The 24,745-nt window shown below is 39.8% G+C and overlaps 1 protein-coding gene across 2 annotated transcripts in view; it reads right to left on the bottom strand.

Annotated features, from left to right (window-relative positions):
• Positions 1–24,745, bottom strand: part of sh3gl3a (SH3-domain GRB2-like 3a) — a 50,676-nt gene that overhangs the window by 15,520 nt on the left and 10,411 nt on the right. The window contains exon 1 of one of the 2 annotated variants that reach the window (XM_028585441.1): positions 7,646–7,761. The exons of the other annotated variant lie outside the window; for it this stretch is intronic. Coding sequence (XP_028441242.1) covers positions 7,646–7,651 — 6 coding nt within the window. The 5' untranslated portion in view covers positions 7,652–7,761. Of the gene's footprint in view, positions 1–7,645; positions 7,762–24,745 lie in introns of those variants that run through there. 2 annotated transcript variants of the gene reach the window in all.

Below are 24,745 nucleotides of genomic sequence, written 5' to 3'. Positions count from 1 at the left end.
GTCATATGACAAATCATGAATATAGTTAGTGTACCATCAGGTTAGAGAGAATACTACAATATTTTACTGTAAAGTACTTTTGTTTAAAAAAGTGACATTGCTTGTCTAAAGAACGTGTAACTTTTGTTTTTACTCTGTAACACATGCAAGCTGAAATGTAGCAAAGTGCAATATTTGAGATAATAAAAACTAAAATTAAAATTAATGATAAAAAGTACAAGTAAACGAAAAAACATTGTGTTACAGTACCGAGTGTAAATGTATTAATTACTTTCACCCTTGCTTACAGGGAAAATAAATAACTTGATGGGGCATAGTGAATGATAGGCATGGTTTCAGATGTCAGATCATTTATCCAACCTTTCTTAAACAAGCAATGTCCTTTTTGAAAAAGAAAATTAAGGAATTGTTGATCAGTTTCTCTTTATAAATTCACATCGTAATAAGTGTGAGTGAGAGATTTGCATTTGTGATATGGATTTAGTCGCTTAGGTAAACGATTGCTCCAGTTAATAAACTGATATTAATACATTCCACAGTCAACACTTGATTGAGCAGTGATACTATTGACCCTGCGTGGTTTAAAAAGGTGTGTCAAACAGAGGACTGGGACTTTGACACCATTCCCCGGCAGATTTGAAAGAGAATTAAAATTCTGTGTGCACAAACAGTGGCCTAATGCTGAAAGATTTAGGGCAGTTGGCCAGTTAGGAAGAAAACTCAGATTGCAGGTCAGTCACTGACTGATTACAACTGGAAAAAAAAATATCCCTTTCCCGGTTCAGTAGTTCTTATAATTATGTGTCACAATTTACTTTCTGACTAAATGTAAATGGACTGTTCTTATATAGCGCTTTTCTAGTCTTAACGACTACTCAAAGCGCTTTAACATAGTACAGGAACCAGTCACCATTCACACACATTCATACACTGTGGCCGTGGCTGCCGTACAAGGTGCCACCTGCTCATCAGATAAACATTCACACACATTTACACTCCGATGGCACAGCAACTCGGGGTTCAGTGTCTTGCCCAAGGACACTTCGGCATGGAACTGCAGGGCCAGGGACCTTCCGATTGGCAGGCGACCTCTCTACCACTTAGCCACAGCCGCCCTGACTAGTCTCATATTGCCACACCTTCCTCCACAGAACTGTGGAGGAAGGTCTGGCTAGTCCACACTGCATTTTGGGATGGGAGAAAAACGTGTTCTGGTTTATTGGAATTTCTTTAAACCAATCATAATCGTCTTGGACGGTGCCTCTGCAAAATAGCCCCGGGAAGTAACTTGTTTTGGTGGAACATGATTACGTTCATAAGTTGTTTTAGTTGCGCAACAGAAAACTCAGATTGGACAGATAGTCTAGCTAGCTGTCTGGATTTACCCTGCAGAGATCCGAGGAGCAGTTAACCATAACCCTCATAAATGCCCCGCAGTTTAAAATGCCAACACAAAGAAAGAGGAAGGTGGGGGACATCCTGCCGAAAATTAAAAGGACATCCGGCAAAATTTCCGGCAAGCAATGAAACGTCGTTGATATGGACTACTTTCTAATTAACCCACTTTCATGTCAGTCTGCTTCTTCTATTCATCAATGATATTCTGAATAACCAAGAATACACTAGAAAAACCCAAATGGGAGCAACCACCTACTTCTGGCTATTTCTTTGGGGGGGGGGGCTGGGACAGGTGTTTCATAATTCTTCTGTTTCCTAAGGCTTTTCCAGTCTTCTACGCATCAACTCTACACATGGTGCGTTGGTAAAGTCCCTTTAAGATACACTATACCTTTGACTAAAATCAACAACCACAACTGCAGTCACTGTGCATACACTATGAATGGAAGGAAATAGCCCCCCAAAAAGAGGATTTGGAGCTTTTCAGATTGTAGCTGTGCTATGCAGCCCTCCTGCCAACATTTGAAACAAAACTACAGTACCGGGTCTTCCTTTAGGATGCATTTAGTAAAGTAGCTGGCAGACGGTGATGATGGGTGCCGCAGCACAAACAAAGCCCAGCTAAAAGTAGCCAGATTTGCAGCTTTGTGAACAGCACACCATTATCAGGGAGCTACTAAATGGGAGAACCCAAAATAGAAACAAGACATGAGTCATCATGACTAGTGCTGTGTGGCAGAGTCAACAGGAACATCAGGTGTCATATATGGAATGTAAGGATTAATAAGTGCTGATCACCAGAGACTTTAGAAGCAGGAACCGGATTGGCAGAGAGCATGATAACTAAGGAACTGTGTCCACATATCGGGTTTTTTTCCAAGCGCCAGCGTCTTTCATCAACTGCTCCCAGCGAGAAGAGAGCGTATGCGCCTGCATGCGGCCTCCAGGAGAAATAGCGCTGATGAATAGTACCACTCACGTGCAAATTGATGTGATTGCTAAAGTATCAAAACTTATCCTGAAAAAATAAATATATGGCATGCCTAGCTGAGCAACTTGAAGGCCTTCTGGTGGCACAATTTGAAAGACAAGAAAATGGGACATTGCAGTAATGGAGTCGGGAAGACACAAATGCATGGATTACAGTTTCAGCATCACAAAATGATAGGATGGGTCCAATTTTTGCAATGTTACTGAGATGAAAAAAATAATTGTGTCTTGGTAAATTGCCAAATGTTTGAAAGGTATCATTTGTCTAACAAATAGGGGTGGTAATCTTCACTGGTCTCAGGATTCGATTACCATTATCCTGTCAACGATTCAAATCAATTGAGTATCCCGATGCATCTCGATGCAACACCTCCTCAATATTATTATATATTGCTGCATGGTTTTCATCAACAAATTCAAGCAGTTACAAATATATATATATATGTTAGGGGTTTCACAATTCTCCAAATCCTCGATTCAATTACATTTACGATTCAAAGGTCACGGTTTGATTCGATTCTTGATTTTTTTGTTTTTAAAGCACAGGTTGCTATGCCATTTTTAGACTAGACTTGTATGTAATATAATATCTGACCTTTGTTCGCAATGTACCACATTACATTGTCAAATTTAAAACATTTATTAACAACATAATGTAACAATAACATGAACAGCAGCAGCTGAGTAGACCGATAGCAAAGAGTGTGACTCGGGCAGTCGGCTGTTGTTGCTCTCTCTAATACAACTAATATAAGCTGCTCTGTTTAGGCTACAAAACGTGCATGCAGGCTGAAATTCAACCGTGCGGTTTTGTTGGGATAAAGCTATAAGCAGAAGTGCTAATGTGCAATGGTAAACACAGAATATGGTACATGCACATAGCAGAGCTTGCAAACTGTGGCTTTTTTGTCGATAATGCGAACGTTGTCAACATAATTCACTGGAAATCCAAAATACTTCCACACTTTCACACACTTCAGTGAAATAGGAGGGGGCTCAAGTTCTGTCGATGGGTCTACAGCATCTGCAGTTGCCATGCTATCTTTTGACTGGCTCTAGCTAAGTTACAGAAGGTTGACTGACTTGCAGAACTTCAACACGTGTGTTTTTTCCGCTTGACAAGCCGACCGGACGTGACATGGGGCCGTGGCAGTATCGACATTTCAATTTTTTTATTCGATACTCAAGATTTGACTTAATTGAAATTGTGTGTGTGTGTGTGTGTATATATATATATATATATATATATATATATATATATATATATGAACTGCCCTTTTTATTGTATCTGCTCTAAAAAAGTCTGAACACAGCAGGCGACAAAAAAAAAAAAAAAAAAAAAAAGCAGCGATTGGAAAATCAACAAGTAACATCAGTAGGCAATAATCGATTATGTTCTGTCACTGCATCTGTGCAGAATCGTCGCCGTCCGCATCGCGATGCATTAATGTAATGATTACTTTCAACACCCCTAGGAAATACGGCTACTTTAAAAACAAAATGTTATAAAGAACAAGAGCACACGGTGACAGCAGTCCCTTAGAATCAAATGAATTTCACAGTGTTCTTGGGTTTTTCGCACACTTGATCACAGTTTAGCACTCTGTGCTGCTGGCCTCATGTTTACTTCACTAATGATCATCCATACAGGGGAGCAACACAGCAATATCATCCATAGCACCGAGTACAATTGAATCCACTATAGAACTCGACTTTTTAAAAGATTAAGGGATGAGACAATTCCATTCACATCGGTATAGTTTAGTATTGTGTTACACGACCCATTTCTTCGGTAAAGCCGTGCCAAGCTCATTTGGTGTCAACTCAACAGTGACTGCCGCATTGCAAATACATAGTTTGACAAAAAACTTGCCACTTTGCCACATCAATTGCACCATTGCTACTGATGCTACAACAAGCTACGATGCTGCTATGATACTTGCATCAGACCAGTTTTGTCTACAAATCTGTCCCTATGAAATAAACAAAATATAAATACATGCCAATCATAATCCAAAGCTTTACCTTTCAGTAGTTTAATAAATACATTTAGCTAACATGGCAAATCTAAATCGAGACTCATACTGCCCCTCTCCCAGTTCAGGTGTGAGTGTGTGTGTGTATGTGTGTGTATGTCAATGTGTGTGTGTGTGTATGTGTACAGTAGCAGTCAAAAGTTTGGACACACTTTCTCATTCAAGTTAATGGGAAAGTGTGTCCAAACCTTTGACTGGTACTCTATGGCTGTGTGTGTGTGTGAGCTTGTGTGTGTGTGTGGTCCAAGGCTGTACTACAAGTGCTGCCAGCAGTAGGAGAGTTATCGGCACCAAGTGGGTCAGAGCCTGGATAAAATTAGCAGACTCCAAGTGGAGAAATGAACCCATTCTGGCTGCCAGAGCCTTTCTAGGACAGTGGTGTGTATGTGTGTGTGTGTGTGTGTGTGTGTGTGTGGTTCCACTGTATATCTTGACAGTCTGGGCCATCAAGTCATTTGCTGTTACATCCTTAAGATCATGTTTTTCAACATTTTGGACACTTCACATTCCCTTTCTCTGTGAATGTGATGCAATGAAAGATTGATATCAATCTCATGTCTGTTGTCTCATGTGTGTTAGGTACGGGGAGGGAGAAGTTCTCTCAAGTTTTCACTTACTGCTGAAGTTGTCAACAGTAAGTGAAAAGGGCGTGTAGTTCCATATGAGCAACAGTTTACTTTATTTGCAATCATTTCTCAGAAGCATCATATGTCAGTGTTTCTGCTATATTCGTACATTTCTTAGCGGCGGACCGCCGCTTCTGCTTCAGCGTTTTATGAAAACCGCACTCACGCTGGTGCCGTGAGATATGACAGCTACAGTAGCTTGGAAAATAGCGTTATGGGCACAGAATTTGTTGAATTTACTGTTTATTAGACCCCCAATGAGACAAGAAGCTAACGTTAGCAAACCCTGCGGTCCCTCTGATTACCCGCTGTGGGAGACGCTTTATTCACTTACTGTTTAAAACTTTTTCCAGGTTAGTGGGGGTGCACACCGTGAAATGAGCGGTGACGTTAAATCACCTGTTTTCGCGTATCCTAAGGTGGCGTCTATTTGCTGGATTTTTCCTTAGCGGTTGATAACTAGAAAATAAGCCCACTGCCGCCCAACGTTATTGTTCAAATTTTGACACAATGTTATGTTAATAAAAGTCTCGCATTGCCAGACCTTCCTCCACAGCATTCTGGGATGGGAGAAAAATGTGCTCTGGTTTATTGGCATTTCGACTAACACTTATAGGATTTTGTCGACTAATCGATTAGTTGATTTAATTGACAGAGCTGTGCTCTTTGAGAGGTGGTTAAGACTAGAAAAGCACAATATAAATGTAGTTAATTAACCATCTGTAAAACTGAGTTTCTCCACAATTAATCCTGCGAAAGCACCACTTTAAATCTTGCGTTTACCATAAATGTGCTCAGAAGTTTCTTGGAAATAAGTAATTAAGCATGAATAAGCATAAAAAATGACTAATCGACTAAAGAAATCTTAGTCGACTAAGACCAAAACGACCGATTAATCGACTAATCGACTAAGAGGTGGCAGCCCTAATCACAATCGTCATGGGCGGTGCTAAGCGCCGGACGCAGCAACGGTGCCTCTGCAAAATAGCCTCGGGAAGGAACTTGTTTTGGTGGAACACGTGTAACGTTCAAAAGTTGTTTTAGTTGTGCAACAGAAAACTCAGTTTGGACAGATAGTCTGTAGACATCTGAGGAGCAGTTAACCACAGTCCTCAGAAATCCACAGCAGTTTAGAACGCCAACACAAAGAAAGAGGAAGGTAACGGACATCCGGCCGAAAAGGAGGGACATCCGGCGGAATTTCAGGTGGCACCGGAGCAATACCGGAAGTGGAACGTCTTGGATATAGACTATGTTATTAATGACAGCAGTAGCGGTCATAGTAAGTGAAACATTACAGCGTGTCGGGGAGTACAAAGTGACACGCAATGACAACAGTCATAAACGTTCATAAAGGGTCCTTCATGTTCATGGTTATGACAGTGTCATGTCAGTGTTATGACATATACTTTAATTTGATAGACTACTAAAGTGTTTTAAGATTAATGTTTGTTGCGGAAGACTTTCTTAGATGAAACTTCACCTTGCCACTTACCGTATTTTCCGGACTATGAGTCGCACTTTTTTTCCATAGTCTGGCTGGTCCTGCGACTTATAGTGCAACTTGTATATCAAAATATATATAATTTAATATGTTTTTAAATGTTAATTCATACAGACTGACAAGAACTAAGCATGAAATAATTACTGTCTACAGCCCCGATAGGGCGCTCTAGGCTTGTGACAACTATATGCTGATGTGGAATGAGGTCGGGAGCTTGGTGAACTTGCTTACCAGTAACTTGCTTGTTGGACTCGCTGGCTTGTTATGTTCATTTAGCCTATTCAGCCTGCTATTGTGTAGCTGAATAACTTAATGTGTTACGTTAACATACCGGACACCTATTCAGCCTGTTGTTCTGTGTGCTATTGTGTAGCTGAATAACTTGCGTTAATAATAAATAATCGTTTACCCCCAGCCTAGTTCTCGGTGCCCAACCCTACTTATATATGTTTTTTTCCTCTTCGTGGCGCATTTTTTTGACTGATGCGACTTATACTCCGAAGCGATTTATAGTCCGGAAAATACGGTAAATGAAGATCAGGTTTGAGTTTGATGGTGTTTGAAATGAAAGGGAAAAGATAGATTGATTTTTATTGAAAAATAGGAAATAACGGTGTTGCAGCAGCAAAATATTACACAGCTCACATACAGAGTATACATTAAATAATAGGAAACAATATAATATTAATATTAATATTAAATAATTAAATAATTGAATACTACAAGGGGGGGGGCAAACAGCGGTGCTCACTGGGACAATGAGCAGCTCCTAGGGCCAGATGCATGAGTACAAGCTGCAGCCGCAGGTGACAGCTGGGCCAACAAATGATGGTGCTGGCCCTGCTTTTAATCCACACTGACAGCATCTAATCTACACTTTAGAGCTGCAATTATCCTGCGCACTGAATTGAGAGTGAATACAAGGCTCAGCAGGAACTCTGGAAGTAAAAGAAAAACGCTCCGATCGACAGGTGTTTTGACATGAAGGGGACTTGACACCCAGCGAGCTGCGATCATCCTCGCAGGATGTTAGTTTTTTTCCCTTTGAATTCACAGATCAAACAAGCCACCAGCAGCGCACGTTCGTTTACCGTCATTTCTTTGATTGTGTGAAAGAGTTGTTGGATCTGTGTGTTCTGTCTTCCTGCACTCTGAACACAGGTCTTTACAGACGGGCCTGGTCGAGCAGAAGGGGATGCAAACCCTCTGCTTGTTCCTTCCTTTGTAGAGACACACACACACACACACACACACACACACACATCAGCATAAATCTTTGTCTTTTCGCTCACTGTGCGTAGTCTCAACAAACACACACACGGTGGTCCAGCAGCTTTACAATAACACTGTAATATAACTATATTATTATATAACTTTTTTTTCGATTACTTAAACACACACAATTAGCAGAACACCTCAGACCCTTTGCAAAATGAAACACACTGTACACTAATGTAATAAAAACCATATTTTGTTACTATATGAAACACACGTTTCATATGACTTAATAATAACGAAAGCACTGAGAACATTGTTTGTGTACCCAGAGTTTACATTTAGGGACCCTCATTATGCTAAGCGTTCATGTTTACTTGCGGGAGCCAGTCATGACTAGTCGAAAAACGAGCGCCGTGCAAATGAGTCTGAGATTCCCATACTGTCTATGGAGATTCCACATTGCACGGTGTTCGACTAGTCATGACTGGTTTCCAAGATGGCTCCTGCAAGTAAACATGAACGTGACTGTCTTTATAATCTATTTTTTTAATAAACTATCTGTACACTTACAATGTTGCCAATGCTTCGGTTCACATTTAGGGACCCTCATTATGCTAACGTTATGGCGTAGTGATTTTTCGAGCCTTTTTAGTGGTATTAAATAACGATTTAATTTGAGTGTCCCTATGCCCCAAATACTAGCATTGTAAGCTAACCAGTGGTCCGCAGTAGCCTCGTCAAAGCTCCAAACTCATTCGATTAGCATGAAAACATGTCCCAGAGAGCGACAGAGTAGGTACACATCAGTTAATAACCCCTATGTTTGTTTTGCGCCGGATTTTTCGAGCCTTTTTAGTGGTATTAAATAACGATTTAATTTGAGTGTCCCTATGCCCCAAATACTAGCATTGTAAGCTAACCAGCGGTCCGCAGTAGCCTCGTCAAAGCTCCAAACTCATTCGATTAGCATGAAAACATGTCCCAGAGAACGACAGAGTAGGTACACATCAGTTAATAACCTATGTTTGTTTTGCGCCGGAATTGTCCTTTAAGGTGTAGAGCCCCTGGTGATACCTAGAGCAAAGTTTCACGTTGTGTCGAGCCTTCTTAGTGTTTTAAAAATAGCGATTTTGAGGCTAGCATAAAAGTGCCCTTTACCACTCCCATTCAAAAGGCCATTTGACCGAAAAACGAGAATACGGTAAATCTTAAAAATGGCGCTTCCGTCCTAAATATGCTTTTAAACGAAAGTTTGACTCAGGTACATTCACGAAAAGACCCTAGGTTGCATTTTGGCGAGAGTTCCGCTTTAAGCTTAACTGTATCTGTGGATGGCTACCTTACCTACAGGCCAGTAAGCCTGTCATCAATGTGTACATTTAAAAACAAATCACAAATAGGCCGATTTATCTTCCCTAATAATATGTTGAGCTCATTCTTGCTAACTTTTGGAAAAAAAACAAAGAAGGAAATTAACTTGGGGTCCCCCTGCAGTAACTCTGAGGACCCCTAGGGGTCCCGGACCCCCTATTGAAGATCTCTGATTTAGACATACAAGAAGTAAACAAAAAAAGTATAAAGTAAGTAAGTTTAAAGATTATCGTGATAATATTGTTCACCGTGACATAGGGCTGGGCGATATATCGATATAAAAAATATATCGATATATTTTTAAATGAGATATGGAATTAGACCATATCGCATATATCGATATAGTTCAAATGTGATCCTTGCTCCCATAGATATATACACAGATGTCGCCTTGAGGTTCTAAACATACGTCAAAACCGCCGCCATCTTGGAACAGGGGTGCGAAGCATTCAGATCAACGCTAAAGATGCCGCACTTTTGTACTGCTTAATTATGTTCGATAGAGGAAATGAAAAGAACAAACAGCAATGAATAACATTTAACAGGTGACAATGTGTTTTATGATTTATGTATGCCGCCTTCGACCAGCAACCTGAGCTCCGGCGGCAGCGGGAGGCGGAGAGCTCCGTGGCCGGCCGCAGCGTCTCTTCCCCCGGGCAAAAACACGGCTTCGCCTCGCTGCTGCGCTGTCCCCGCTGATCCGGATCGGACCAGCCAAAGACAGAGTGGTGATCGGTAGGATCTTACACGTAGTCCAGGACGACCTGTATGTCGATATCGGGCGGAAAGTTCCACTAAGTTTGCCGGTGGCAGGCGGACGGAGAGAAGCTACAGCGGGGCAGCAGAGACCGTCTGCGGCTGCAGGATCTGGAGCTCAGTGCCCGTTAAAATTACATGTAACGCATAAATACATACAGAAATAAATAGTGGAGGAATGAGCCTGGACATTTCAGTCTGTTTTAAACTTCACCTTGAAGCAGAAACTCTTAGTTCAGAAGGGTGAAGTTTCCGTTTGGACTCTGGATCTGTGAACCGATCATAATAAATATTCTTTGTATTAACACATTAATTAGTTTCTTTGTTTTGTAGTCGATAGTTCATCTTTTAGTTTACTTAAGTGGAAGCAGTATCAAGTGGAAGAATGGGACTATAAACCTAGGCTTACAGGCATGAGGCATTACATTTTGAACAAAGTAGATTATATTAATATCAAAAGCTTAATTGACCTTTGGAACGAATCACAAATATGGAGCTTTGATTTCAAAAAAGGTACTCCTGTTATACAGTATTTAGGTTTACATTTTATTGTTATTTGAACAGCTGAGCATTTAATCATGAACCAGGTGAAGAAACCGGTTCATTATGTATTTGATTTTGCAACTGTCTCTATGAAACTACTTGTGACATGTCATATTTGATTTTGGCTTTGACTGAACATTTGCTCTCACTTTGCGGAAAAAAATATCGGGATATATATCGTATATCGATATTCAGCCGAAATATATCGGGATATGACTTTTGGTCCATATCGCCCAGCCCTACCGTGACATCTTTGGCCACAATTATTGAAACAATTCGATGCGGGCACGTCCATAGTTGCCTACTGTTTTTTTTTCATGCAGCACAAATGGCAACAAATACAAATCAGATCATAAATTAGACCCATTAGTGGGAACTCGGTCAATAAACGATTACTGCTAACAATATACAGCCTATGGTTAATTTGGCTCTATTAGAGCACTATTCCAGTAAAACCAGAGGCAGCGGTCAGAGGCTTGTAAACACGTATACGCCGATAATGTAGACAGAGAACTGTGTTCAGTTTCCAGTTGGCTGCAGCATGAAAATTAAAGGAGACCTATTATATACGGTTTTCAGATTCATATTTGTATTTTGTGTTTGTACTAGAACATGTTTCCATGCTTTAATGTTCATAATACACTTTATTTTTCTCATACTGCCCATGGCTGCTGCACCTGTATTCACCCTCTGTATGAGACGCTCTATTGGAGCGCCTGTTTTTTTAAGCCCCCTCCCGAAATAGCCCAGTCTGCTCTGATTGGCCAGCGTTTCTGCATTGTTGTTGCACTGCTTTAAAGCCTGAGTCTGACTGCAATGGAATATATAGCAGGACTTTGTATTGTGAAAAATCACCAATAAAGGCTTCTAAACCAAAAACTACACAACCAGACATGTTCCAGCAGTAATGTGACCCGAAGTTGGGGACAAATGAACAACATTGGCCAAGATTACATCTTTCTCTGGCATTAGCATGCAGCTACTTGTAGTTGGTAGTGGATTGTAATGGAATAAAGCAGCACTTTCTACAGTCAAAAATCACAGCTTCTGAACCAAATACTACCCAACTGGATATGTTACAGCAGAAATGTGACCCCAAATTCGGGAGAAATGAGCAACGATGGAAGCCAAGATTACAGGATTCCCTGACTTAGCATGTAGCTACATGTAAACACAGCAGTAGCCTGCCTCATAGAAACCCGGGAAAACAACGATGAAACCGGAGCATTCAGAACAGTGGGAAATTGGAGGTTTTTGCTTACGGGATTTCTCTGTAATAAGTTTACCTCCTTATTTGAAGCTCTGGCCACGTTTAACATGAAAATCCGATATCGTGACAAATATGGAAGAGCATAATAGGTCACCTTTAAGTATAGATTAAATCGCAACGAATGTCCTTATTAACAAGAAATGTAATTTATCATTAAGTCCTTAAAGGTGCACTATGAGTTCCTGCATGACGTCACTTCTGTTGACGTTCCAAGTACCAAACAAAACAGAGCAAGCTCGCCCCTCCCCCCATATTTCTGTAACTGTTATGACTAACTAACCCCCACCCCCTCCCCCAACCATCTTGTTGGTGATTGGCTGCAATGTGGTTTGTTCTATTTTGGTGCACAGCCTGTGCCCCTGTTTGTTTGAGGTTTACGACCCCTCTGTTGTCTCCCAAGACCGGGCTTTTTCACAGTGTATTCAGGGGGGCAGCTAGTGGATCAAGGAGAGATGCCTACAATTTGAAACAAAAATTAAATTGCGCTGAAACCATGCAGGAACTCACAGTGCACCTTTAACTTTTATTTAACTAATATTAAGATATTAAGAAGTCTATTTTTTTCTGAAAAACTCATTAAACTATACTGGAAGAGGCAAAATGGTCTTACACTCTTTAAAAAGAGATTTGACTTTGGATTACAAGCCTAATAAGAAAGGTTGGATTTAAAGACAGCCGGGTTCATTCAATTATTAGGATTTTGCAGAGTGTTAACATCGGTTCACACTAATTAATGCAACGCAAAAATAATGCTCAGCACAGACTCCCTTTCCTTGAGCCTCACAGCCGGGTGGACTGTGTGAGGGAAATTAGTCTGGAAAAGTTATAAAGGTACTCCAGGTTGGCTGGACTGGACGAAAGGAATGCAGAAGTGAAAAACAAGAGTGGGATGCTCTGCCTGTTTTAGTGCTCTGTGACTCATTGTCAGTCTGTCACAAATGACACTTTCCCCCTCGGCTAACATATGCTATTGATAGGGAGGGAAAGTGTCATGAAGTCAAAGCACACAGCCTGCTGGAGTAAACAGCAGTTTGGAATATCTCGAGGAGGTGAATCACTGGTCTACACACACACACACACACACACACACACACACACAAACAAAAACACAGGGATTTTGTTGTTGTGGGAATGTGTGTGTTAGCAGAACCATGTTGTTTTACTGTGTCTCCTAAAGGAGCTTTTTTTTGCACAGGCAAAGAGTAGGGGACAGAACAGCAACAATTTTAATGCAGTCATGCCTGGCCCGCACTAAAAGTATTTTCAAATCTTAGCAGTAGGTCTGGGCAATAATTAAATATAATTAGTCGTCTATCAATGGAATCCTATCGTGATGAAATCATATATGGTCATATCATGATACACAATTACGTTGTCTCAATTGATAATAACAAGCACATACTAACAAAATTTTCTCAGAACATCTGTTGTGAAACATTTTGAAGGAATATCATTTGAAGAATTGCAGATTTGTTTTAACATCATGGATAATGGATAGGGGGGCACTGATCCCAAAAGAGCAGGGGTCACCAACCTTTTCTAAACTGAGAGCTACTTCATGGGTATTGAGTCATACGAAGGGCTACCAGTTTGATACACTCTTCTGAAATAACAAATGTGCTCAGTTTGCCTTTAGTTATATATGATTATTAATGATTAGTGATAGTTATATATGATTATTAATAATTAATGATACTCATCTATGTGAAGACACTGATCATGTTAATGATTTCTCACAATAATTATCAACAATGACTTAACAAGGTGGGAAACTGATAATATCAATATTCAATTTCATTTTTAGAACAGGCCTGAGGGCTACTCATGTGCTACTCATGTGGTCCTTGGGCCACAGGACGGTTAATGATGAGCACCGCTCTCCCCTGGAAGCCAGGTCACCCTGATGAGTGTGAGCTAACCGTGGAGCTAATATGCTCAGTTTGCACTGTAGCTGTTAGCGCTGTTAGCACTCCCCGCTTCCTCCAACCTCTCTCTCCCTTCGTGATCTGCTGATCAGCGGTATGAGCTCCGTATGAGCACTAGGGATCGCCTGATACCGATTATAAGTAAAGAAGAACGGAAGAGGTTGGAGAGCTTCTTGGAACTTGGAACTATTATTGATTAAAAGGCAGTGCTCTTTGGTAGGGGGCATGAACAAATCCAATAGACATCAAGGAAGACGCCAAGGCCAGGGCTCAACAGTAACGGTTTCGTGGACTCTGGTTGCACCCTTTGGCAACCACCTATTCAATATTTGTGTTTTTTAATATATAAAAACAAATCAAATCTGGAAAATCTTATTTCAAAAGAAGTCAATATTTTATGTGTTTGTCTCCGTAAAGTTAAACACTGTTGTGCGACCGCTTTCCACGCATGCGCGTTTGCTGTGAAAAGATACAGGCAACGCAATTTTCTGTTCACATTAACGACGCATGTTAAAATCCTGCTCACGTCACATATACGTCTTCGAGCTCACTTGGAGGCTGCGCAGTAACGCTCAGCCATCACCGAAAAAGTGCTTCAAATATCCTTCACTGGTCTCGGTCCAGAGCAACGGGATCTGTTGGTCCAGTTTATATACTGTCTATGGATCTACGTCATGCCGCATTGCATTTCTGGCACGCCGCTCTCTGTTTACATTATTTTCCACCACCCACACAGCAACAAACACAAATCAACAGAGAACTCTGTAATGAAACATTATCTAACATGTGTAGTGAAGCGTAGAAGGTAATATATGAAGTCAAAGCTAACCCTGAAAGCTTTAGGGCAGCTAACATTAACTTTAGCTCCATCTTTAGTGTTTTCCAACAGCCCTAATGGGCTCATGTATCGTCATGTATCGATCGCAGGTCGCTGAATTGAATCAATTCGAAATCATATTGTGGCAGACTTTGTGATATCAGTAAATATTGTATTTTTGTCCAAAGAATCAATATAATATTGTATCGTGATAAAACGTGTGATCGTAAATATTGAGCATGTTTAATATTTCAGATATGTGGGATGTAAAAAAAACACTCATAACACACCTCACACAACAGGCAAGATAATCTTTAGAACCACAAAAAAATCAGGGCTTTGCTGACCATTTGTCGGGAGGGGGGAATTGGGCCCAAAATGGGCCTGATTCCTGTGTGGTGTGTACCCCGCATTAGAGACGTGTGTGTGTGTGTGTGTGGTGGATATCAAACTGTACACACCTTTTGGAATTGAATTCTCCAAAGCACTAAAATACTGAGAGAATTTTTAAAACAACAAGTAGCTATTGGACTAAATTACGACCTTCCTGCTGTTTTGAGCGGGACCGTGTTTGTTCAGTGGTGAGGGGAAGAGATGGAAACTTGAGCCACCCAATGGTTTCCAGCTGAGATCATGTACAAGCAAATAAGTTCAACAGTATTCTTTTTTTAATGGCACTACAGAAGGTCTGTATAGTAATTTGTTCAACTGAAATTTGAGTCAGTGGTGGAAGAAGTATTCAGATCCTTTTCTTAAGTAAAAGTACTACTACCACACAGTAAAAAAATACTCTGTTACAAGTAAACGTCCTGCACTGAAAATGTTACTTAAGTAAAAGTATGTAAATATCATCAGGAAAATGTACTTAAAGTATTAAAATTAAAAGTACTCAATGCAGAAAAATTCTCACATTTTAGAAACTGGAAACGATCCAAACAGTTGTGTGTTTAATGGTCTAATCATTTCAGCTAGACTTGGACTACATGTGTTTTGTGTAACTAGTAACTAAAGCTGTGAGATGAATGTAAAATGTACAATATTTCTCTCTGAAATGTAGCGGAGTAAAAGTAGAAATTGGCATGAAAAGGAAAAGACTCAGGTAAAGAACAAGTACCTCAACAGTTGGACTTAAGTACAGTACTTGAGTAAATGTACTTAACTACATTCCACCACTGGTGTCAGGCTACACCGGTTAGTCATTCTGGGACAATTAAAATGTCTAATTAAATCTCACATTGAGCTGTGGGAGTTATTAAAACGAAGATTAAAAGACTTCTTCAAATTTAAATGTAGAGAAATAAATAAGATTAAAAATATAAAATATAAAGCTTTAATGGAACAATACGTTAACTTAAAACAGATGAAGAAAAGATCAAATTCAGATGATGAAATCATGTTAGAAGTAAAAACACAAATAGATAACTTTAATAATGAAATATTGTATAACATTTATAAACTAACAAATACAGATAATAGAGGAAACTTAATACATACTCTTAAAGCTGGACAACAGCAAATTCAAAGCAAATTTATTAAATCTATAAAGAAACAGGACGGTGATGTAGTGTTTGATGAAAAGCAGAAAAGACAAGTGATCAGAGAATTATGTACCAAAGCATATAAACACATAGAAATAGATAGTGGCTGTGTAAACATTTTATTAGATAAACTTCCCTCATACAGCTCACTGAACTTCTCAGAGCTTGTGGGAAACATAAGAAATGATGAAGTGACACAAGCCATCAAACAACTAAACGTTGGTAAAAGCGCCGGCCCTGATGGCCTGTCTACAGAGTTTTATCAATTAAATATCGATGATGTAACAAACGTCCTCACAGAGATGTATAATGAAGGTGTAAACAGTGGCTGTATGGGGAAATCCTTTTATCAGGGTGTAAGGTGTTTGCTTTATAAGAAAGGTGAAGAAAATGACATTGATAACTACAGACATCTGACCATAATGAATACAGATTATAAAATATTAGCCAAAGTAATTATGAATAGATTAAATAATATATTGGATGAAATTATAGAAAAAGAACAAACGTGTGCCATTAAAGGCCGTTGAATGTGGGACAATCTCTGTACATTGAGAGAAATGATAAATAAACCTGATAAAAAAGACTTTTATATAATTGGGCTGGACCAAAAAAAAGCCTTTGATTATATTTCTAGAGACTATTTATGGGCTGTGATGAAGTCTTATGGCTTCCCAGAAAGTTTTATTCATTTGATTAGATGTCTGTATGTTAAATCTAGTGTGTTGCGTAGTAAGAAACGTGACCTCAACATTAAAGTAAAGGATGAAATTAAAATCTTAGGTTTGACCATTTGTAATCAAGACTGTAGTGAAAAAAACTGGGAAAATAAACTGTGTGAAGTTAAAGAAGAAGTTAAAAAATGGGAAAACAAAAACACCAATTATAAATCAAGAGTGAATGTTGTCAAAACTTTTATCTTATCCAAACTCCTGTTTTTGGCAAACATCCTTCCTCCATCTCACAAAACAGTGTGTAAACTTAGTTTGGGGTACAACCAGGGAAGTAACAAAAAGAGAAATCATGTATAAAAGTAAAGAATATGGGGGGTTAGGGGCAGTAGATATGAGTTCAAAATTATATATAGCTTTTGTTAAAAACGTGTCAGCAGCCATCTCCAGGAATGCTCTCTGGACCGGAGACCGTTCCAAGTGGAGGAAACGGAGAGGGAGAGCCAGACAAGGTCCAGAGTACAACCTTATCTACGGTGATTTTATGTATCTTAAAATTGATTGGAATGGCCTCCCAAGTAAAATGATTTTTAAAAAATTGAATGACTATAAATATGGTGGGTATATAAATTATAAATATTTAACGCACAACAAAGCAACTCAGTTCCTGAAATTTAAAAAAAATAAGAACCTATCTGAGAGCATTCGCGACATGAGATGGCTGATGTCGGTGAATAGACTTGCTGTTAGAGCTGTTGTATCATGGAGTTGTTATGTAAAAACAAAAAAGTGTCCCATGATTAACTGTGACGAAGACGAGACCCAACAGCATCTATTGATGGATTGCTACAGGGCAAAAGAAGTCTGGGACAAATTAAAAGTGTATGGTGTTAATTTTGTACTTTCATATAAATCTGTCATGTATTGTATTGTTGACGAGACTCTATTAGAGAAACAAAAGGAACTTTTACAAATAATCATATGTATTGTATGCATCAAGCTTTGGAAAACAAGATGCTGTATGGTTATCCAACAAACAATCACAAATAGTGACGATGTGTGCAAACAAGTGCTTGCTGAGCTCAGGAGAAGAAGAACCATGGACAAAAAAACAGCTCCTTCCTTGGGACACTTTTAACCTGTAAACTATAGCACTTTATAAATAGACTCTATATGCACTTTATAAAAAAGACTCCATGCACTTTATAAATATTTCTATGCACTTTATGAGACGCTCTAGGCACTTTACACTTAAGCTAGGTTTTGCACATTTTATTTTATTAGTTATATTTGTTTAATTCTTGTATGGTTTATATTTATGTCAGGTAGCATACTGTATGTTTATATGTTTAAATGTATAAATTGTAATGTGTAAAAACTTAATAAAGCTCTCAAAAAAAAGCAAAAAAAGCAAAAAACGCACCGTCTTGTTTGTATTTCTTTTAACCAATCACAATCGCGTTGGGCAGCGCTAAGCTCCGGACACAGCGACGGTGCCCTTGCAAAAAGGGATGGCAGAGATAGTGGGAATAGCGTCAGGCTTTATCCCAGCGCTGTACATCCAATGAGCCAGACTAGTTATACACCAGCTAGAGAAGGCTGTAGATTCCCAACCAATATTATCTCTGCGTGTACATGTATATCAGTCCTTCCAGAGTTTTTTTGTGATTGTTGCAGGGAAAAATCCCTGATTATGCGGCACGTTTTCTTAAAAAAATGCAATGGAATATGCGGGATATTTATGCAATTTTATGCGATGAAATTGCAGAACTTGCAAAAATTGCAGGAACTTGCAAAAATTGCGGGAACTTGCAAAAACTGCGGTTTGATAAAAGAGAGAAAAAAGTGATTTATGCAGTGATGCAAGCCCCGCATATTTTGCGCGGAAATCGGCAATTTATGCGCCGATAGTGCGGCGTATTTAAAAAAATGCGGCCCCCGCATAAATATGCGGACTTTGGCTGATTATGCATTGAATTATGCGATCGCATAATCACGTTTTTCTGGAGGGACTGGTATATACGTCTAGACAATTCGATACTAAACAATTCCCTTCCCTTACATGTACTGTATGTGTTTTGGATTCAAACAAAGCTGTAGTGTCTCACGTGTGTCAGTTTGTCAGGTCTGTAAATTGTTAAGCTCGAAATGTCCTTGGCGAGATAACACAGTGAAAAGAGCCTTTCATTCAGCATCTACTATACACACACAGTTATCGACCCAACAGCATTGTTAGTGTGTGTGTGTGTGTGTGTGGGGGGGGGGGTACTCAGGGTTGTCGGTTGTTCATGTGTTGCAGTTTCGGTGTGTGCAGTAAGGAAGAGGCAGCAGGCAGTCTTGCAGACATTGTATTGTTTTATGTTTCCTTTTTAGACAGACAGGAAGGCAGATGTACCTGCAATACCATACACCGCTGCTCTGTTTCCAGGAATCAAAGCTGCTATCAGTCGTCGCAGGAGAATCATCTCCTGATAAACTGTGAGCGACTTAACAAGGTTGTCTCCTGAAAACAGACACTCTGGAGATTTACAAGAACATTAATTTATCTTTTCTTAGAGCAAGAAAAACAAATCAAGACAGGGTGGCATGCCGTTATGGGATTAATCCTCCTTGGCCGTGCCTGGGTCATTGCAGGTAATTGCCTCATTAGAGGCCCGTCCAGAGCTGGGACACACTTGTCCGTTCCCATCAGTAACGTCATTAGCTGACGAGCCTTTCTCCGATCTAACGCAATTATTATTCATTAACTCAGGCCACATGGTGTGAGTGGAACACAAAATCATAATGACAGCTAGTAAACGAGCTAGCATGAAACATAACTCCCATTTAAAGTGCTCATATTATGCTTTTTGGCTTTTTCCTTTTCCTTTATAGTGTTATATATCTTTTTTGTGCAGGTTATAGGTTTACAAAGTGAAAAAGCCCAAAGTCCACCCCAAAGGCACTTACCATCTCCAACAGAAAACAGTGTTCACAAACTGCTCCAAATAGCTCTATTGTAGTCCAGCCTTTATTTCCGTGACGAACGTGCGTCACTTTGTAACACATGTTATAATGCTCACCTAGCTGCTAGCATGGCACGCCCTCATACTTTGCTTCTGACTGGCTGATAGTCCTTAACTATGTACTGCGCATGCGCGACTCCCAACAAAGATGGGACAGAAGTGTGATGCCTCATTCTGTAGCTAAAACAGAGAGCTCAACACACAGGGTGAAAAGAGAGGAGCTGCAGCAATGTGCAGTACAACAAAAATATGGTGTTTTTTGAAAATTAAACCATGTAAACCTATTCTGATATAACCTCTAAATACAAATATGAACCTGAAAATGAGCATATTATGAGCACTTTAATGTTTACATTTCCCAACCAAGTTTCTCTGTTAAACTGGTGTAAACTTGTTACACCATTGATATATTGTAGGGGTGCACGATATTAGAAAAATATCTAATTGCGATTATTTTGACTGACATTGCGATTGCGATATGATTCACGATATAGGAGGGAATGATCATTTTTGTATCATTATTGTCATTTTCATTGAAAAATATATTGTAAAAAAAATTATTGAAGTGTGATTTTTTTGCGAAGATCTGTACCAAACAAAGATGTTTTCTTTAGTCTGTAGGATACAATAACTGCAGCACCACAATACTTTATTTTAGAATGGTTTGACGCATATTTTGCCTTTAACAAATATTGCGCCCCCCCTGCGATTTGGATATTGCACTAGTTCACATTGCGATTTCGATAAAATTGCAATTAATTGTGCAGCCCTAATATATATAATATATAACTACAGCACGACTGATCCTGGAATTTCGAGGACAATGCTGATATCAAAACTTGAGTTAAAAATGTAGCAGCCCATCGGCTGATATTGAGTTTGATAAATTGCCTCGATTTGTGAAAAAAGGAGGGGGCCACTTGGCCAGCCATGCCAAAACACTTATTTATGAACACTAAATATCCAATGGAAAATAATCTCAAAATGCAATAGCACAACGTGGTGTCAACAGAAAACACAAGCCCGAGAGAGGAGTTCACTTTGCAAGGAAAACAAAATACTTTGACCCAGGAAATGCTTGTTCGTTCCTCGGGAGTGTTTTAATCCAAACCACCATCTTTTTCCTAAACTTAACTAGTTGTTTTGGTGCCTAAACTTAACTGTCATTGCTGCATGGCGCTCTACCACTACCACGGCCCCTGAAAAAAACAATGCTTGTAGCCGACTTGTTAGTCACCTATTGGCAGCTTCACAGAGCGCAACGACGAAAAACTGTCAAATGTTTTTTGTTACTTACTTATGGAATTACAATTAATTAGCTTCACCTGATAAAGTCTGCAAGAAAAGTTTGTCATTTCCACCAGCGAAAGCAACAGTCGCATGTTAAAATCGGAAACCTATAGCCTCAATGTTTGATCTTTGCTCATAAAAGATGAGCTTACAAACTCAAAGATTTACTAAGAGATTAGTTAGAGCTGAACAGATCTAGGTATTCTACTAAGGCTACATTTACGTTGCTACGTGTTGGTTTTAAAAGGAACATCTTTTACTACGTTCCCCCCCTCATTCCCCCTGCTCTGGCGTTTCCGAGCCCCTAAACCGTAGACATATGGAAATCCTGTTTTGGTTTGGAATCTGCGGGGTTGTGTTGCAGTCTCAACGGCCGCAAACGGAGACCTTTGGCAACACCAACACTGATGCCATTAGCTGCCTGATCGGGTCATGGTGTCTCGGTCTCTGAGACTTAAGCTACTAACGTTACCATGGCAACTACCAGCAACGGGCGGCGTATACATGCAGCTTCCTGTTTATGCCGAGTATACGAGAATGTTGATGAGATATTTTGGTTTGGGCGTGTTAGTTTAAAAGGAGATTAGTTCTTCTACTGGAGCTAAAAACACACATCTCAGGTGCACTGAGATGGCTGTTGGCTCAAAACTCTGATTAAATACCAAGACGTAGCAATGTAGATGTAGCCTTACTTTGGAAATGGATCCACAATGGACACTGCTATGGAACACATTCCATCCATACCCATAATCCTTTCTGCCCTAGCTCATTTCCTCTGTATTTCTATTTTTCCTGAAGAGCATGAACAGTAACCTTTCTATCAGGGGCTCTTAACCAGAAACAAATTTGGTCTGGGTCTGTTTTCTGATTAATGCACCCACCTTCTCCCACTGCTTTTTAAGCCATTACTCACTGTTCCATGTCCACCACAATCTGTATCTCATGCCAGCCGCAATCTCATTTCCACAAATGAGTCCCAACCGATTATTTGTGCAAAAGTTTCCCACAAATGCTTTTTCAATGGGACGAAGACATCACCTACCATTTGCATACTGTTGCAATTTGGTGCATGTGCTTGCTATGTAGTAAGATTTCCACCACACTGTTACTAGTGTAACATTAAGGATTGTAATAATAGTTTAAATTCAATTCAAACTTTATTTAAAGGAACACGCCGACTTATTGGGAATTTAGCTTATTCACTGTAACCCCCAGAGTTAGACAAGTCGATACATACCCTTCTCATCTCTGTGAGTGCTGTAAGGCTGTCTGACGCCTCCAGCGGCATCAGCCCATCAAAGAACATGCAGGTGAATGGTTCCAGTAATATAAAATAACACCAACATGTTGCTTGTCAACATGTGCTAATCTTTCTAAAGTAGTTCTCCATAGATTTTCTCAAGAAAATATGATGAAATGTAATTTATGTCAAGTCCTTAAAGAACAGAACATTTCTTAACTACAATTTGTTTTTTTTCTCCATAAAACGCTTTAGTGCGTGACTTTATTTATATTAATGAACGTCCGTTACATTCAAGCCATTGCCAAATTAAGACTATCAGCTCCACATAACTCTGTATTTCTCAGTATGGCTATGTTCAGAAGATTGTGGCGTCTGGTGACTTTTCTGCGCAGAAACTCGAGTGAAGATAATTAGCTCTTATGTCCATCATGTTTTTTTAATCCTCCGTGTCCTCCTTGGCTACTAACAACTGTGTAGAGGGGGCGGGGGTGCGTGATCACGGAAGGCTTGTATGATGTGGACGCGCCGACAGTGTTGTTGTCATTACTTAGAAGTCCTCATGGGGGACACAGAAACTATGCACTATAGCTTTAAACATGAAACCACGAGCTAAACTGTAACATTCTAGCCCCTTTAAAAGAAAGCTACTGGTATCATATTTCCCTCTTTTGGGAAATCCAGAAGACACCCTGTTTCTGTATATCATGTACCAGCTGCTGGTCAGCTGGAAAACATAACCACGTCACAACATGATGAGCTACTGAAAAGTTAATGAGCCGACAGGCTGCCTGCCAGACCTCCAGGCGACTGTGGCTCCGGTCCCTCCATCACTCCTTCATTAAAGATGGATACAGTCCTTCCTCCGAGGTGTCAGCTGTATCTCTATCTAGTGAGTTGTGTTTCTGTGGCAGGCTGCAGGCGTACATAGATTACAGCAATAACATGTTGCTACTGCACGGAGAAGACAATGGACGTTGCGTGCATGCACGCGACAGCACACACGTACAGCACACTGAGCCACTTTAACCTTAATTTAACTGGATCACTGATAGGGAGTTGGGGTTTTAACCTTATACGCTGCTTGACTAAAAGCTTCAGTATGACGGCAGAACCCAAGGCGGTTGCATCTAACAATTTTTGTAACTCAATCCAATTGATTGAACTTTACGTATCTATTAGGAACTTCATTAGTGCAGAACATCAGTGCGTACAATCCATATACGAAACGACACAACACATTTCAAATTTCGCGTGTACAGTTCACATACTCAGCAACACAACACAATGTAGCGCACACATCGCAGATCAGAAGTGCAGCAGTCAGAAGCTAAAAAAATAAAGACTTTCTGAAACAAACAATCCGTGAAGTTTTTTACGCAGCGATTGGTGCCTTTGACAGATGTGGAATGACATGCAACAAATGTTTCCAGGCGGACTCATATCAGGGACGTTGCCATTACATGGTCAGCACCTCTAAACCCGTAGAGCACCAGGGCACCCTGCCATTTGTTAACATTGTGTAAACTCGAAAGGTTTTCTAGTTGTGATTATATGATTTAAGCCATTTAAAAGATTTATCAAAAGCTGTAGACATGCAGAAAAAGTGAAACTGTCACAGTTTTTAAGGAATTATTCGTGACTACATTCATTTCAAGTTGACTTAGAGGAAGTGGAGTAGAGGACAGAGACATTGGGTAACTGCAGGTTTGCATGAGACTGACTCCCATTCCTGTGTGTGACATGTCAGGAGTATTAGTCACACAGCTCCAGTGGGTTCCACCTGTACTGTGGACTTTGGCCAGTAAACTGAGCAGTGGGTCCGAAACAACAACAGTGACGTTATCAAGTCCCAGATAGAGGCAGGGCAGATCGGGCCCTCAGCTAATCTCCAGGTCTCCTGCATGTGTCACCGGACTCACCACAGTGCCAGACCACAAGCACAAACTAATGCAGAAATGTAACTGCACCTTCTCACATTCACAGTCACCCTCGATTCAAATGATTTAGAAAGACTGTTCATATCTTCAATGTAAATATTATCCAATTTATAATATAAAGTGACACGAAAAATGCAAGATGGTATACAGTATAAACTAGGGCCGGGACGATATGCTTTTTCCCCACATTCGATTCTTTCACGATACTGTACATGGGTGCTAGAAGTATTGCTAGAAGTATTGCGATTCGATAGTATTGCGACTTACTTTTCCTTCTTTAACAAAAGCAAAAGTAGAATAATACACTTCTAGTATGAACAGAACATATTTAGGTCAATCATTGGTAAAAAATGTAAAATATTGATTCTAGGGAAAAGAATCGATTTTAAAAACTGTAGCAAAAAACAAAAGTCAATATACATGCGCTTTTAGATTTTCTTCCCCACCCCTAATATAAACACATATTTGCTTCCTTTTATATACCTATGCTTTTAAGTGGGCTATTTTAATTTCATTCTTTTGTCATATACACTACCAAAATCTGTAAAAAAACAAAACAAACAGACTCGGCTTTTGGAGTTAGTGCTTGCTACTTTCATTGGAAAAA

Source organism: Perca flavescens, chromosome 1 (assembly GCF_004354835.1).
Source record: "Perca flavescens isolate YP-PL-M2 chromosome 1, PFLA_1.0, whole genome shotgun sequence".
Taxonomy (NCBI): domain Eukaryota; kingdom Metazoa; phylum Chordata; class Actinopteri; order Perciformes; family Percidae; genus Perca; species Perca flavescens.
Note: the sequence above shows the minus strand (reverse complement) of the source record. Positions and strands in the feature narration are given on the sequence as shown.